Below are 16,420 nucleotides of genomic sequence, written 5' to 3' on the forward strand. Positions count from 1 at the left end.
GAGATCTTGACAAATTAGAAGTCCGGGAAATCACCACTCATGTGAAGTTTTATATTTCTATGCATAAAATTAAGCCCAAGTGAATGGAGCAGGTTATAGAATCATAGAATATCTAAGTTGGAAGGGATGCACAAGTATCAAGTCCAGCTCCTGGGTTGGAGGACCACTCAAAAATCAGGCCATATGTCTGAGAGCGCTGTCCAAACACTTCTTGAACTCCAGCATGCTTGATGCCATGAATTTCCCTGGGGAGCCTGCTCCAGTGCCCAACCACCCTCTTGGTGAAGAACCTTTCCTAACATCCAGCCTTAACCTTCCCTGATGCAGATTCCATCCAGTCCTGTTGCTGTCACCAGAGAGAAGAGCTCAGCACATGCCTCTCCACTGCCCTCATCAGGAAGCTGCAGGCCGCCATAAGGCTTCCTCTCAGCCTCTTCTCCAGGCTGAACAAACCAAGTGACTTCAGCAACTCCTCATGTGTCTTCCCTTCTAGAACTTCCCTTCACCATCTTCATAGCCCTCCTTTAGGTGCTCTCTAACAGTTTTATGTGCTGTTTTATAATGTGGTGCTCTCAATATGAGGCCACACTAGTGCAGTGTAGAGTGGGATGTCATGGATGTATTTCCCTGTCATCTTCACAGGTGTGAACAGCTTCATGAGGCATTAGTATCTGGTTTCTACGAACAGTCTAATGAAAAAGCTGACTCTACAGAACCATAATCCAATCCCTAATTGTTCAGGCACAGCTGGAGAATTGTGTGTAGAAACTCATTTTGACAGGGCCCAATGTAAGTCATTGGGATAGGATTATGTGCTTTCCCTTAGGATAAAAAACATGTTCTGCCTGAAGTTCCGGAGGGACTGATGGTTACTTGGCAGATTTTGGTGCATGGGGAGCAGGGAGATGTTTGCTTGGAGACAGAATTCCTCACAGGGACATCAGCTGCATTGGGAAGGAAACGTGGGGAAGAGAGACAGAGGGAAGAATCTGGCTCTGCAGTGAGATTTGGATGCGAAAAGCTCCTGTCGGAGCTTCTTCAGCATCCGGGCTCAGGTAGCCAGGCCTTTGGCAATGGGGCTAGTCTTTGTGTTCATTTTGTGGTGGAGGTATTCTGTTATCTCCACACTAGGCAGATCACACTGTAAGTTCACAGAATCACAGAATCACAGAATTTTCTAGGTTGGAAGAGACCTCAAGGTCATCGAGTCCAACCTCCAACCTAACGCTAACAGCCCTCCACTAAACCATATCCCTAAGCTGTACATCTAAGCGTCTTTTGAAGACTTCCAGGGATGGTGACTCCACCACTTCCCTGGGCAGCCTGTTCCAATGCCTCACAACCCTTTCTGTAAAGAAGTTCTTCCTAACATCTAACCTAAAACTCCCCTGGCTCAACTTAAGCCCATTCCCCCTCGTCCTGTCACCAGGCACGTGGGAGAACAGGCCAACCCCCACCTCTCTACAGCCTCCTTTAAGGTATCTGTAAAGAGCAATAAGGTCACCCCTGAGCCTCCTCTTCTCCAGGCTGAACAAGCCCAGCTCCCTCAGCCGCTCCTCGTAGGACTTGTTCTCCAGGCCCCTCACCAGCTTCGTCGCCCTTCTCTGCACCCGCTCAAGCACCTCGATGTCCTTCTTGTAGCGAGGGGCCCAAAACTGAACACAGTACTCGAGGTGCGGCCTCACCAGAGCTGAGTACAGGGGGACGATCACCTCCCTAGCCCTGCTGGTCACGCTGTTCCTGATACAAGCCAGGATGCCGTTGGCCTTCTTGGCCACCTGAGCACACTGCTGGCTCATATTCAGCCGACTGTCCACCATCACTCCCAGGTCCTTCTCTGCCTGGCAGCTTTCCAACCATTCCTCTCCCAGCCTGTAGCTCTGCTTGGGGTTATTGCGCCCCAGGTGCAGGACCCGGCACTTGGCCTTGTTAAACTTCATGCAGTTGACCTCAGCCCATCGGTCCAGCCTATCCAGATCCTCCTGCAGAGCTTTCCTACCCTCAAGCAGATCGACACACGCACCTAACTTGGTGTCATCTGCGAACTTACTGAGGGTGCACTCGATGCCCTCGTCCAGATCATCGATGAAGATATTAAAGAGGACCGGCCCCAGCACCGAGCCCTGGGGGACGCCACTAGTGACTGGTAAAAATGGTAAAATGGTAAAAGCTGCATCATTGGTGTGGTTTTCTCTGAATTTCAGTGCTTTGGTAATCTTTCCACAATCATTACCATATGTTTGGGCACTGAGGCTGCCTGGCCTCTCTGAGGCCTGAGCATAGCTGTTGTGCTTTGACAAAATCTTACTATAATGTCCTTATTTTCCATGGTGTCATGGTTTAAACCAGTAGGCAGCAAAGCCCCACATAATCATTTGCTCACTCTTCCCCAGGGTGATGGGGAAGAGTATCAAAAAGGTAAAAATGCAAGAACTTGTGGGTTGAGATAACAACAGTTTACTAGGTAAAACAAAAGCTGTGCATGCAAGCAAAGCATAACAAGGAGTTAATTCACTATTTCCCATCAGTAGGTAGATGTTCAGCCACTTCCAGGAAAGAAGGAAGTTGTATCACACATTGTATTCTGTCTTACTGTTAGTACACAGGTCTAGTACACACATTTGTCTTAAAATTCAACCAAATCCCTCCTGTATGGAAAAATTCTGTGAATATTGTAGGTGTCCACTGCTTTTTAAAAACATGATGTTTTCAGAAGCATCTCTGCCTTCAGAACAGCTGTTCAGGCACTTACACAGATGTGTTTCTGTCCTAAAGCTTCCTTTGTGCTCCAGAGAGCTGAACATTTTAGATCAACCTACCCAAAGACCTCTGTTGTCAGTGGAGATAGGTAGATGCCTTCATGAAGCCTTCTGAATTACTCTTTAGGAGAGTCTTGTTTTCTCTACCAATCCACTGCTAGGAGTCCACTAAGGGTTTCAATCATCCCATAACAGTCCTTAACACCAGCAGCTGGCCTGTGTGTTCCCAACTCTGGTCCTGGATAGATACCGCAGGTAGGAAAGGAGATGGTTTGCAAAGAAACATAATCACTGTTGGTTTGTTCTTTTCTAGATGTGGATGAGTGTGGAGCAGTCTCCAGCGTGTGTGATGGTGGTGAGTGTACCAACACAGCAGGCAGCTACGTGTGCACGTGTCCGCGTGGTTTCATGACAAGCCCGGATGGATCCCGCTGCATTGGTAAGACACTTGATAGCTCTCACAACCACTGACGTAGAGAGAGGTTCCACTGAAATCCAGAACTCACATCATGATAGCTATTTGAAAATCATCTCAGAAAGTCATCGTTCATGCAATAGCTGTAAAATGCTGGTTTTCATGTGCTGTCCTTTCATGTGCTGCTACAGTCCAGCCTGGTCACAGGTTTTGATGCTCTCCTCCTTGGCTGCTGTGGACCAGGGCTTTCCCCATCTCCAAGTCACAGAGAATAACTTGGGCTGCAGATGCCTTAGTGCTTGAAGTGTTTCACAGGAGGCTGCTTAGGGACACTAAGAGGACTGAGATAGAAGGTGTCTGGCTAGGGTAGTGGTCTGCTTGAAGAAGAACCCTTGTGCTCCTATCCTATCACTTTAACTGCGTTAAATGTCAGACAGACAGAGATATCAGCAGTCCCCCTGTGACTGAATTGCAGGCACAGTGTATGCCACAGTGTGAAGGTCCAAGGAGAAGCCTGTAAGCTCTCCTGAATCAGAGGAGCCCAGTTACAGGAACACCCTGCAGCTGCACATTCATCCACTTGCTTTGCAGAGGTGAAGGAGCAGGAAAGCTCACTCCAAATGTTTGCACAACCAATGCAAATAAATGGTGACTTTTGTCATCTCCTCCTTCTTCCTGTTTAGACTACAGGTAATGGCTCATAAATCTCTACTGCCCCAAGCTAATAAGCAGTTGGACTGTGGACTCAATTGGCCTCATTTCACTGCACTGAACTCAACCTTTCAGGATTGAGTTGCTTTGCACTGTGCGGGCTGTCTGGTTTCCCTCTGTAGTCACTGGAAAGAAAGAGGTGCTTCCCAAACATGGCACAGGGCACTATAGACACCAATTCCTGCACACATGCTGAGCCTGCAGGCTTACAAGGCTGCTGTGTAAGCTCTTACACACTACCTTGTAGCCCACCTTCCTCCCACAATATCCAATTTCTGGCAACAAAATGACTTCCAGGCCCATAAGGAAATCACAGTCTTGCAGACTGCATGAAGGGCTCGGTTGTGGACAGTGTGTGCCACTTAACAGGCTCAAACATACCTGTTCACTCTTAGTTTGGCTCAAGATGCCTGTATTTCAAAGCTTTCCAGAATTGGCTCAAGTCCAGGCAAGCTTTCCCCAGACTTACGAGCTGTTTTGCCTCCAGACTACAGAGCCTGGAGTGAATCTTGCATGTTTAACAGATCAAAATTCTTTTCCAAGTCTTGTAAATATTTGATGGTCCATTTCTCTTTGAAACGGACAACAGTATCTATGATAAATAGATCAGATCTCTACTTACTTGCTTTCAGCAGGAGCAGTTACTTTAGTCAAAATGAACCCCAGGGTTTGTCTTTCTGTTCAGAAACTTAATTTGCCTTTAGAAACGCAAGGATGCAAGGATCTGTAAAGAGGAACTGTTACAGGAAAGGCAAGGATCTTTGGCAAGGATCATTGTTAGTGCAATGGAAAATGTCAGGCACAGTTTTTTGTGGAAAGTCCTGGAAATTAATAAAGAAAATAAATAAATATAAAAATCCAAGCTCTTTTATATCCCTAGAACCTGGAATAAAAATTAATCATGTTCCAGTTCCAGAAAGAAAATGTTATAAAGTATAACATACGTTTCACCTTGTTTGGGCACCTGGTAGGTTTTAAAAAGAATGAAATTCTTTTCCGCCCTGTTTCCCAGGCCCTTCCATAAGCCTTGAGGGTGTGATGGCTGTCTTATGAGTCATATGGACATTTCTCTACTTTCCTTGAAACCAAATGTTTCAAGTAAAGAGAACTAAATAAAATTAGAAAGACCAAATTTAAAAATAGTCCAAAGCTTAGTTAGCTACAGTGGACTATGACTGGATCTAAACTCAATACATCATGCTCTAGCCATTTCCCTGAGCTAATAAATGCTGCTAGCGTGCTGTCATATTTTGGGACGAACAATATTTTATCTGGCAAAATACACAGTTACCATTGGGTGCTGTTGCAGTGGAATCCATATTTTATAAACCCTGTTTATATCGGTTGACGGGGTTTTAGTGCTCATTTTGGGAGTTTTAACCCACTATTTACATCCTATGAAATAAATCAAATAAATAGTTTGTAAAATTGAAAGTTAATAAATAATGTAGACACCCTTAAAACAAGAAAAGCATCAGGAGAGAGCAGAAGAGATTGTCATAACACCACCTCTTAGATGTTTAGACTGAAAATGACCACATACAGCTTTATATATCATGGGGCACCCACACTGAGTATGTGGAGATTTTATGGTGGCAAACTTCATATATTCCCATCCCTTTCCCCTCCCTTTTTAGAAAAGTAAACACCTTTTTATTGCATTTGAATAATCTCCTGTAGTTTTTGCAGCTGAAACAGCAAGACACTGAGTTTGAGTTGATCCCAGATCTCATTAGCTGCCTTCCCCAGTAAAATGCAAACAGCGGCATAGCTGGAGAAAGTCTGTCATCATTTGAAATGAACATTTATTGAATGATTCAACCATCTGTGCTTGACACAAAGAATCCAGTTCCACGTGTATTCACAACAGTTTCATTCATTTATGCTTGTAAAAGACAGGCTCAGTGCTTTGCAGGCAGCAGAAGAATCTGCTCTAGCAGTTTGTGAGCCTTGTTTGTACAATGGTTTGCTTTTCAAGAACTGCTTAAAAGCATAGTTTTCAAATGAGTAAAATGGATGTTCGGATGCATTTCCAGTCATGCACATGGTATTCCCTTGTTCAGTGCAAGCCAGCAGTCCTGCACATTTCTTTCTTTGCTCATTTCTCCTGATAGGGCAGCAGTGCTCTGAAAGAGAGACTGTGAGAGATTGAAAGGAGGTTGTGAGGGTGTCACTGAGGACCTCACCTGCCCGGAGAACCCTTTCTGACTGCTTTGGTCATTTTCCAGGAAGGGAAAGAACAACAGGAAAGAGGAAATATGAGAAGATAATATTTATGACACTGAGAAATGACAAAAAGGAAGTGGTGTGAGGGTCACAGGCTCAAAAGGATTAAGAAGGAGCTGGACGGACTATGAGCAGAGCCCCCCAACAGCTCTCAGCACTTCCTAAAGGGTCAAGGGAACTGGGTATGCTGCCAAGGGGAGCTCTTCCCAGATACCTTCAGGGACTGAGGGTATAGAAGGGCTCCATAGTCACTGGGATTCCCATCCTCCTCCCACTGCCCTCTGGTGAGCACCATCATGTCCAGGCCCAGAAGGACAAGGGGATCCATGACTTGGTGAGACCTTGGCTGGGGACAACAATGAGAAAAGAGGAAGGGGAATTATTTCAAGGATGCATTTATACCTCAGGCTTAAAACAGTTAAACTGGAAGGTGAGTTTAGAAAACAGTGAACAGCCAGGAGCCAGGGAGGGAGTGAATTTACTATATCACTTGCCAACAAAGAAACTGCCTTCTGATAATCCAGAGCTTCCCTGTTTGTACTGCAGCCTTCCTTCAGTGAGACAGCAGAAGTGGCACTGGTGGCCAAGGTGTGTCATGGATATTGGTTTAGTGGGAGTTGCACACATTATTCCTTTGTTCTCACATCACTTTCCACTGAGATGGACACCGCCACCTATACTAATCTTACCCAGACAAGAGTGAAATTGGTTAGGTTTCCAGAAACTGAGAACATGTGATGACATCCTTAGTCCTGGTTGAGTGTCCTCACCACTGCATGAGGCTCCTTTTGCACCTTTCTTCCATGCAAACCATTGGACATCTTGGGTGGTAGTCCTCTGGCTACATGCTGATGTCTGTGTTGCAGTTCCCTGCTGAGTTAATCACCCTCAGGTCCTTTTATAGTCAGAGCCAAATGCCTTTTTCAAACCATTAGTTTGTTTGGTTTTGGCCGCTTGAGATTCTCAGTTTCAGTAAAAGGCAAGACACAAAGTGGAAGAAATATTTACCCTCTAAAGTTCTTCTCTGGGATTCAGTACCAGTATTTCCTATTCCTCCTTCTCTGCCTGCTTCCACCCCACCTCCAAAGAACAGATCAGGTTTTCATCAGGACGAAATGTGCAAAATTAGGGAAATAGTAATTTAAAACATTATAATAACTTTTTATACTTGTCTTCATATTTGCACTGGTAAAGGCAAGCTGTTAATATTTTTCCCCTTGTTTTCATTTTCCTTTGCCCCTTTGTAACTTTTGCCCTGATCTTTTTCATAGTTTCCCAATCCTTGGGGAATTTATAAATAACAAAAAGAAATTGATGGGAAAAAAAAATGTTCTATGATGAAATGAATGTGATAAATTTGGAGAAAAAGAAATGAAATTTTAAAAAATCAAGAAAAGAGTTTATTCCCTCAAACCAGAAACAACTAGAAATAAGTTTTCAAATTTATTTCCATTCTCTAAGTCTCTCACTTTTCCTCACATAACTTCCATAAACTACTGATGACTAAATCAAGCAAACTTATATATGTATGCCATGAGAATCCATTGCTGTATGCAATTTCTTTGCACAGACTTTTCTCTCTTCTACTGGCTGCTTAAAAACTTGAACCAGCCAACAAGTTCTTAGATGTCTGAACACCCTTGTCACCTTGTGCCCACCACAGAGAGGATGTCCACGCTGACATGAATGGAGACTTGCCATGATGAATTATCACCCGTTACCCAGAGAGTGCAGCTCCTGGTGTACTGCTTGTCCCAGGCATCATGACACTCCTATGCCTTTGAGATGCTGGACCAGCCATATGGGTGCAGACTCTGCCAGACACCACAGGCAGCTCCATCTTGGAGTTGCTTCTGTCCCCAAATGATATGCAAAACAAATTCAATTTCCTGCTGCATCACTCCTGGTGGGACCTTACAAAGCATCCACAGCCTTCCTGAATCAGAGACCACTGACAGACCTATGGGTCTATCCACCACCTCTGTGCACTGTGTAATCTCACGTGCACCTTATTTCTCACCTGCAGCATTATCTGATTTACCAAGGTTACTGTGCAAATCTGTTCCCATAAAAGCTGCAGAGGAAGACTGAACAAAAACACGATGGCTTTCGCTGGTACCTCCAGCATGTGGGTGGTCCTGCAAGAGGTCATAGAGGGACTGCAGGGACCCACTGTTCTTTCCATCCACCCTTGCCTCTGCCCAAGGCAGCTCCAGATGGGTTTTCAATTGGTTCTGACCTTCATTTCTGAAAGAGATTATTACAAACTGCAGCAAAGACAGCTGAATTTAATAAATGTTCATCCAGATGAGTAAAGGCCGGACCATTCCCTCCATTACACAAACTGCTGTGACCTCCCTGCCTTGTCAAACCTGTCAACACGTGTCTGTCTGTAGGAGAAGTTGCATTCTCTGAATTACTTCTTGTTCATTAACTGTCTGGCTGTCACCATGTACACTGCCTTTATGGCAGCAAGCATCCCATAGAAGAACAGAAGGGCTGGGTGAAATCTGTTATTTCATATGCCCAGAGGGTTTATTCCAAACTACCACCCTCCAATTTAGAAGTTCATCTAAGCTCTGTCCTAAGTGGCTTTTAGCTAAATTCACACCACTGGTTTGAGGTAAAGGGGCTCACGCAACTTTTCCAAGTGTCCCCGCTATGCTGCCTTGGCTTGTTCAGTGAGTGGCTGCTTTCTGGAATAAGAGTGGGCTGCATGCTGATGTTAAATAACACTCCCAACCTATCAAGGTGCTGTGAAAACATGACCCTCTTCTACACACCAGCAGCTGCCACCAAAACCTACAAAGATAAAGGCATTGATTTTGGGCATCTTCATTTGCCAGAGATCAAGGACGTGGGATGACCGAAACATCCATATAGCTAGTACTTTGCTTTACTAGGATTAGGAGTTATTCCTGTGCTGCATTCAATCCTCTTGCTCAAAGCTCCTTTCTCCTGGTCTGTCTGCCCTACTGCAAGTCTCTTTCGTGGATAATGTTTCTGTTTAGAGGAACAGTTTGTGTTGAACTCGGTGCTGGCGAATGGCTGAAAGAATGTTACTAAAAGAGCTGCTGGTATAGTCACCCTGGCTTTAAACGGGGTTGCTGTCCCCTCTGCAAGTCCCTGAGATGTGATTAAAGAAGAGATGTAACTACAGCCCACAGATCAAGCAGTTCCATGCAATTAATTTTAGTTATATTTCAGGAAAGTGTCAGCCTGCTGGCTAATTCAGTCTAAAAGCAGAGACGACAAATCAGACTAGACTTTCCCCCTCATTAATTTACTTGAGAAACAAGGACAGGAGATGAATGAGTGGAAGATTCCAGGTTTTCCTAAAGGGCTTGGTGCCAGACAAGGCTTGCTAGACATATGAAAGACCCTCAGTCTCCTGGGCCTTGTCCAGAAGCCACACACACTAAACACCACTGCCAGGCTTGGTGTCTGTGGCTTTGGCTGTGCTTGCAGGCTTTGACCATCATCCAGGGCTTGTTCTTACTGCTCCATCCAGGCTGTGGGAACTAACCCATGACCTGAAACAGGCATCCTCTGGGAACGGGAGGCCATCAGATGGGAGGCGTGTGAGATTGGTAACAGTCCATTTGGTTACAGAGAGACGCTGGAACCTAGCAGGGAGTGTTTCCTCGTGGGAAGCAAGGGTCTTAGGGCACGTACCTTTATAACCATTCTGGAAAGAAAAGGTACAGCCTTGCCTGAGATGTGCAGGCCCACACTGGACTGTGGTGGCTGTGGGAGGGTCATTGCTTAGTACAACAAGTACAACACTGGGGATCACTGGCTGTTGCTGGAAGTGTTGAACCTTGATCCACAGCCTTGCCAAAGTGGTGGCTAACCACCTTGGGCTGCCACCTTGGGCTGCCAGTTCTGTCCTGCTACAAGTGAAAACCAAACAAAGAAAAAGCAGCTCTAACCTTCATCAGTTTAGCAGTCAACAGTGAACTTTCCCTACAGCCTTGTATGCTGCTACACCCACAAAGTCCCCAAGGAGAACAAGGTCTAGTGAGGTGCAGTACCTCCCACTTTGCACATTGCTGAAATTTGTTCTTTTTTTAGAGGTTGCAGTCACTAAGCTGCACAGCCAGGCTCCCTTTTCCCAGTACTCCCTCTGTCTGGATTAGTTTGTCTCCAACTCTGTGCTGTTGTCAACAGATGGGGGTGTTGCTCAGCTTTCTGTGTACCTCAGCCATGATAATGAATTTCCAAAATATATTTCCAAATAAATTTCCTTCGATTTTCACCAAGCCTTCTTGGTTCCTAGATTTCGTTAGTAGGTCTGAATTACCTTTGAGGCAGTATATTTGGACATGAAATGGTAAGGAGGGACTTTGTCCCACTCCATGCTTGGAGGTGATGGAGAGGCTCCAAATGGTCCCTCAAACACTTTTTTTTTGGAGCACTTCATTCTTAAAACACAGTCAAAAAATTTGAGTATATTAAAATCAAATATCAGATCTGCCAGACTTCTGCAGAGGCTAAACAGCTTTGTCCACAAAGGAAGGGTTGTGCAGTTATATTGACACTAATGGACAGTCCTTGGTCACAAGTGTAACCTAAATAAGCAAGATGGACACCAATGTCAGGAGGAACCTGAAGAATGGAGATCTCAGCCCCAGGATGCAGTTTTCTGAATAATGGGTTTACTCCAGAACAGTTTATCTGCCCCTGCTGAGAGGATGAGTCACGCTGCCCAGTGGTGGTACGATTAATGTCTGCAGTGATGTCTCTTGAGGACCAGCTATCCTCAGCCTTTTCTCTCTCCCAGCTGGTAACTCAGGGTGTATGTTGGGTGAGGGAACCCAGACCCGGCTATCATCAGTGCAGAAACTCTACTGAGGGGAAGGAGACACCTGTAAATTACCTAATTTATTTGAAATGGGAAGGTAAGGAAACATGAGATGAAGTGGGGGATCTCATCTGTTTTCTGCTCTGTGATTTCAACCAGAATCAGCTTGTCCTTCTTGTGGAGTTCAGGGCGACAAGCAATGGAGAGAATCCAATGGAGAGGTGTTGCCAACCTACTGCCTGTTTCTGTTTTTGGTCAGGCTGCTTATAGGAATCTAAATGGGAATGTGGGATCTAATACTAGAGGGTGAAGCTTGTCTCCTACAGCCTTGTTGTGCACCAGGTGAAGGTGCTGGAGAACATCACGATCTGGGAGGATGAGGCAGAATAGAAGATCAGATTAGGATAATAGACAGCAAGAAGAAACACCAATGGGAACAGGCCCGTGGGACCTGACCAAGAGTGCGATGATGACCCCCTCTGAATGTGTCTCCTTCTTCTCTCCCTCTCTGCAGACCAGCGGATTGGGACATGTTTCTCTGCTCTGATCGGGGGCCGCTGTGCTGGGGACCTCCCTGGCCAGTACACCAAGATGCAGTGTTGCTGTGACTCGGGGCGTTGCTGGGCCATTGGTCAGACTCCAGAAATGTGCCCTGTCCGGGGATCTGGTAAGTGCAATGCAAAGGCTCTCCACCTTCTGCTGGTCCAACCTGTGGCTCTTTTGCCCTGCCCTAGTTATACCCCAGGGTTGCACAGACATGGTAAACCATCAACATAACACACAGAGAAATGTTGCATGGGATGCTGGCTTCTGTGCCTGGGGTTCATCCGAAGGCAAGCCAGATGCCTTCAGCCAAGGCAAGAATTTATCCCTTTCTTCGTACCCCTTCAGCAATTTTTGGCTCCCACCGTAATTGAATATTGGGGCTAAATACTGGTGAGACCACACATCAGGATGCCTTCAGAAGGCATAACACAGTAGCTATCTATATGTCCCTGCCTTTTTTCCTTCGTCACCAGCAACCCCTCCTCTGAGAAGGATGGAGCTTTACAGCACCAGTCTGTCACCCTTCTGTGTCCTGTCCTTTCCTGCATGAAGGGAACCAGTGGTCCCACCTGCCCAATACACCCCAAGAGGCTATTGCCAAACACCCTGGCAAGCTGCCCCATCATCTGGTCTAGAGTGTACAGCATGAAAGCCCTCCTTCCCCATCTGCCCTGTTCCCAGCAGCATCCACCCTACCTGCCGTCTGCCTCTCCACCCCTCTGTCTCTGCTCTCTGCACTCTAGCGGAGGCAGCGGGGGGGTTTTAAGACGTTCTTGGAAAAGCACTAAGGCAGCTGGTTTGTTTCAGATGAGTACCGCAGGCTTTGCATTGAAGGACTCCCAGTCGTGCCAGGGTTCCCTGGGAGCTTTCCAGGAATTCCTGGATTTGGGCCCAATGGAGTTGGGCCGGGACTCAACGGACCTGGAGGCATCGGACCAAATGGGGCAAATGGACAAGGCGGGATCCCAGGTCTGCCTGGAATGGGCCCAGGAAGTTCAAGCATTGGTAATTAAAATTACTTCTTACTGTGCTGACCCAACTTGGCTGCCTGTCTCAGAACATACACAGCGTGTTTGCCTGTGTGCCGGCCCACTTCTCTGAGCTGTGCACACATGAGCAAACCACCAGTGCTCGTAGCCAGATACAAGATTTATTATGACATTGTGGAGGTGATGGGATGTGACACTAATGCTATGCAGAATGCTGAGCCCAGAAGCAGATCAAACAGCATCTCCTGGCAGAGCAAGGGAGCTGAAGCTGGCTCCAGTGCAGAATATCTTTCTAATTACCAAACAGGAATGAAGCTTTCGCGTCACTGCTTCACTCTCTGCTTCCCCAAAACAGACTGTTTTTCCCACCACCTTGGACTCTCTTCTTATGTGCATCTCTGTATAGCTCCTGGCCGAGAGCTGAGGCCTGCAGAAGTGCACTGGATGACAATAAATATTGGTTCTCACCTTGCTTGCTGTGCAATCTTGTGGATGCCAGCCGGGTGAGGGCACACCTGGTAGCACGGCACTCTGCAGAGCGTTCTGAGGCAGCTCAGTTTGTGTCTGCAGCACCATGGTGGACTTACTGCTCCTCCTTCAAGGGGGCAGAAACGGGAAGGGAGCTGTAATATCTGTCTGATGTTGTCTCTGTGCTTTCCAGGAACTGCCACTTTAAATCAGACCATTGACATCTGCAAGCATTTCACTAACCTCTGCCTGAACGGACGCTGTATCCCCACCCCATCCAGCTACCGCTGTGAGTGCAACATGGGGTACAAGCAAGATGTGCGTGGAGAATGCATTGGTGAGTGGAATCTGCTTGACACACACACAGGTCGGCGCCCACCGTGCACCAGCCCCATGCAAGCTCCTGACATCACCTTAGGCTGCTGCCCCAACAACCCACATTCCAGACAGAGCTCCCTATGAGAGGCTGTAGTTGGGCTCGTGTCAGCTAGTGAAGCTGAAAGAAGACGGAAAGGATTTGTCTACCCAGCGATGGTGACAACTCTCCTTTGGTAGCCATAACATTGCCGTTGGCTTAGCTGCTTGTCACTGCTTAGCAGATTCCCAAGACAATCTATATTCTCCCTCCTTTGCTCAGTGGGCAGAGCTTCCAAAAAGACATGAAAGAGGTCAAGCTTTCAGGTCTGCAGGCTTCAGATCCTTTTCTCCTCTAACTGTACTCTTTACGTGGTCATTATCACGTATTCAGGCCTGACTGGCTTTACCTTTCAACCAGCTCCAGCTTTCAGCTCCTCAATGCAGAATGTGACTGCTTTCATCCTTGCTGGCCATGCTGTCAATGGGTGCAGCAGCTCACAGAAGCCAGCATTTGTTGCCTTTCCTAGTAGCTGTGTGTGTGTTCCCTTGGTGTCTCATAGATTTAAGCTTTTCTTCTTGCAGATGTGGATGAGTGCTCCAGCAGCCCCTGTGTGCACGGTGATTGTGTGAACACACCTGGCTCCTATCACTGCAAGTGCCATGAAGGCTTCCAGAGCACCCCTACAAAGCAGGCTTGCATTGGTATGTCTTTTCTGTCCCTGCCTTTTGGGGGAGACACTGTATGCTACACCAATTTCAGCAGGATTATCAAAGAGTTAAGAGTTAGTTAAGTGTCTCTGAGACACTTAGTAGTAAGCCTGTCCATGGCTTTTTGTATGAGATTTTTTGCTGCCTACTGTGGGCTTGAACAGGCATAGGATTGTTTCAGATACAAGGGGAGCCCTAGGGCAGGAAATCAACCAGGACATCATCAAAGTCCTGAGATCCCAGAGCTCTAAAATCTCAAAATTAGTGCCGCTCCCAGAGCATGCAGAGAGCTTTTCATGCATTTCCACCTCTTGCAGTTTGCACAGAGGAGAAGACTGTCATCCTGGATCAGAATACACTGTGAAAGACTGAGAGCACTTTTCTGGGTTTCTCATGGAGCAGATTAAGCTGGAAGTGCTCCTCATTCCACCTGCCGCTGATTTCCTATATTTATTTCCCTGCCAGATATTGACGAGTGCATTATGAATGGAGTGATGTGCAGGAATGGACGCTGTGTTAATACTGATGGCAGCTTTCAGTGCATCTGCAATGCTGGCTTTGAAATCACCCCTGATGGCAAGAACTGCGTTGGTAAGCTATTTCCCGATACGTCATCATCCATCACCTTGGGGAAGCTGGAGCTGAGCTGAGACTATATCCCACCTGTGGGGATACTTTAGTCTGTGCTGATCTGCCTTCATCCTGGATAGACACTGCTATGGCAGTGTATCTTGAGTGGGTATCTCTTGGGAGGAGAGGAGAGCAGAGCAGAGCAGAGGTATGGAAGCAGGATATTCTCTATTACCTTGAGAGCAGCTAAGGTACATGTCCTACTGCAAGCTGGACCAGCTGACTGAGATACAGGACAGTTCTTAACAGGAGTAGCAGAGGGAACTCTAGCTGAGGATTAGCATCTACTCTCGTAAGAAGCATTTTGACTACAGGATTGGTGACATGAGTGTCTGAGCACAGAAGAGTCCTGCTGCAGCTCTCAGACTCTGCTCATTTTTTCTGCTTGTCCTCCTTAGATCATGATGAATGTGCCACGACCAATATGTGCCTCAATGGGATGTGTATCAATGAAGATGGCAGCTTCAAATGTATCTGCAAGCCAGGTTTTGTGCTGGCTCCCAATGGACGCTACTGTGTTGGTGAGTAGGTCTCTGAGCTTGGCCTCTGCCCTCTTCCCAGCCTGCCACCCATGTTTTGGGGGACTTGCAATGCGTCTGAGGCCAAGGGAAGCTAAGAAAAAGCAAAGCTGGTTCCAGGCATCCTCTGCTCTGCTGCCAGAAATTCTCCCCTAACAACAGAGTGGGCACAAGGGAAAATGTTGCACCTCAACTATTTTGGTGCAAATTTGAGCTTAAATCCTCTTTCCACATGAGGTTAAGTAGGGCTGTGAAGCTCTGTATGGTTTGCACAGTGTTAGCTGGAAGCCATTATCTCCACGGCTTCCCCAGTCTCTACAGTATCTTCCACCAGGGTTTGTGTGTCACCTCCCAAAGTCAGGAAATTTAGGGTGTGAAGGCAGAATGGAGAAAGGAAGAAGAGGAGAATGTAGCACTCCTCTAAGACACTGCTGTGACACAAGGTGAAATCTCTGTGTCACTTCTCCATCAACATAGCAGAGTCCAGACCCTGCTGCTCTGAGAAGGGTTTCATTCTCAGGAGACTGAAGACCTCCAGATCCCTATTCCTTTCCCTGAATCATCATCAGAGCCTGGCAGAACATTATGCTAAAGCATCATAATAATGCTAATAAGCTAATGCAATAAGCTAAAGCCCCTTTTTGTGTTCTCCTGCCCATGGGTAGCTTAACAGCCAGTTTGTGCTTCCTCTTCCAGACATCGACGAGTGTGAGACACCAGGAATCTGTATGAATGGCTGGTGCATAAACACAGAGGGCTCCTTCCGATGTGAATGCCTTGGAGGCCTGGCTATTGGGGTGGATGGACGAGTCTGTGTGGACACCCACATGCGCAGCACTTGTTACGGAGGCATTAAAAAGGGCACGTGTGCGCGGCCCTTTCCAGGAGCAGTCACGAAGTCTGAGTGCTGCTGTGCTAACCCAGATCATGGCTTTGGAGAGCCCTGCCAACCCTGTCCTGCCAAAAACTCCGGTGAGCTCCTCTTCCCTCTGGGTTTGCAAAAGCCAAGAAGGTGCTCAGAGATGTTCTGGGTCTGTGACAGGTTCTTCACAAGATGGCCTAGACAGATTGGCAATGGTATGGAGAAGCCATGGGCAGGGGTAAGGGGTGTAACCTTGCAGTCAACAAAATCAGGTTGAATCAACAAGAGAATCTGATGCTGATCTCATTGCAGAGATTCTCACAGTTTTGGACTATTAGCTGGGAGTATCAGCTCTAAAATATACATTGCCTAAGTGTAAACAGACACTGCTTGGAAGCCCACAAATGCCATTCTAACAAACAAACAA

General features: G+C 46.7%; 1 protein-coding gene across 5 annotated transcripts in view; it reads left to right on the top strand.

Annotated features, from left to right (window-relative positions):
• FBN3 (fibrillin 3) overlaps nucleotides 1-16,420 on the top strand; it is a 121,344-nt gene that overhangs the window by 66,183 nt on the left and 38,741 nt on the right. For all 5 annotated transcript variants that reach the window (XM_084498437.1, XM_084498435.1, XM_084498436.1 and 2 more), the window contains 8 exons: nucleotides 3,073-3,198; nucleotides 11,430-11,582; nucleotides 12,269-12,466; nucleotides 13,112-13,255; nucleotides 13,858-13,977; nucleotides 14,449-14,574; nucleotides 15,012-15,134; nucleotides 15,828-16,103. In XM_084498437.1, the coding sequence (XP_084354563.1) occupies nucleotides 3,073-3,198; nucleotides 11,430-11,582; nucleotides 12,269-12,466; nucleotides 13,112-13,255; nucleotides 13,858-13,977; nucleotides 14,449-14,574; nucleotides 15,012-15,134; nucleotides 15,828-16,103 (1,266 nt within the window). The remainder of the gene's footprint in view (nucleotides 1-3,072; nucleotides 3,199-11,429; nucleotides 11,583-12,268; nucleotides 12,467-13,111; nucleotides 13,256-13,857; nucleotides 13,978-14,448; nucleotides 14,575-15,011; nucleotides 15,135-15,827; nucleotides 16,104-16,420) is intronic.

The sequence above is a fragment of the Aythya ferina genome, assembly GCF_964211825.1.
Source record: "Aythya ferina genome assembly, chromosome: 26".
NCBI classification, from domain to species: Eukaryota; Metazoa; Chordata; class Aves; order Anseriformes; family Anatidae; genus Aythya; species Aythya ferina.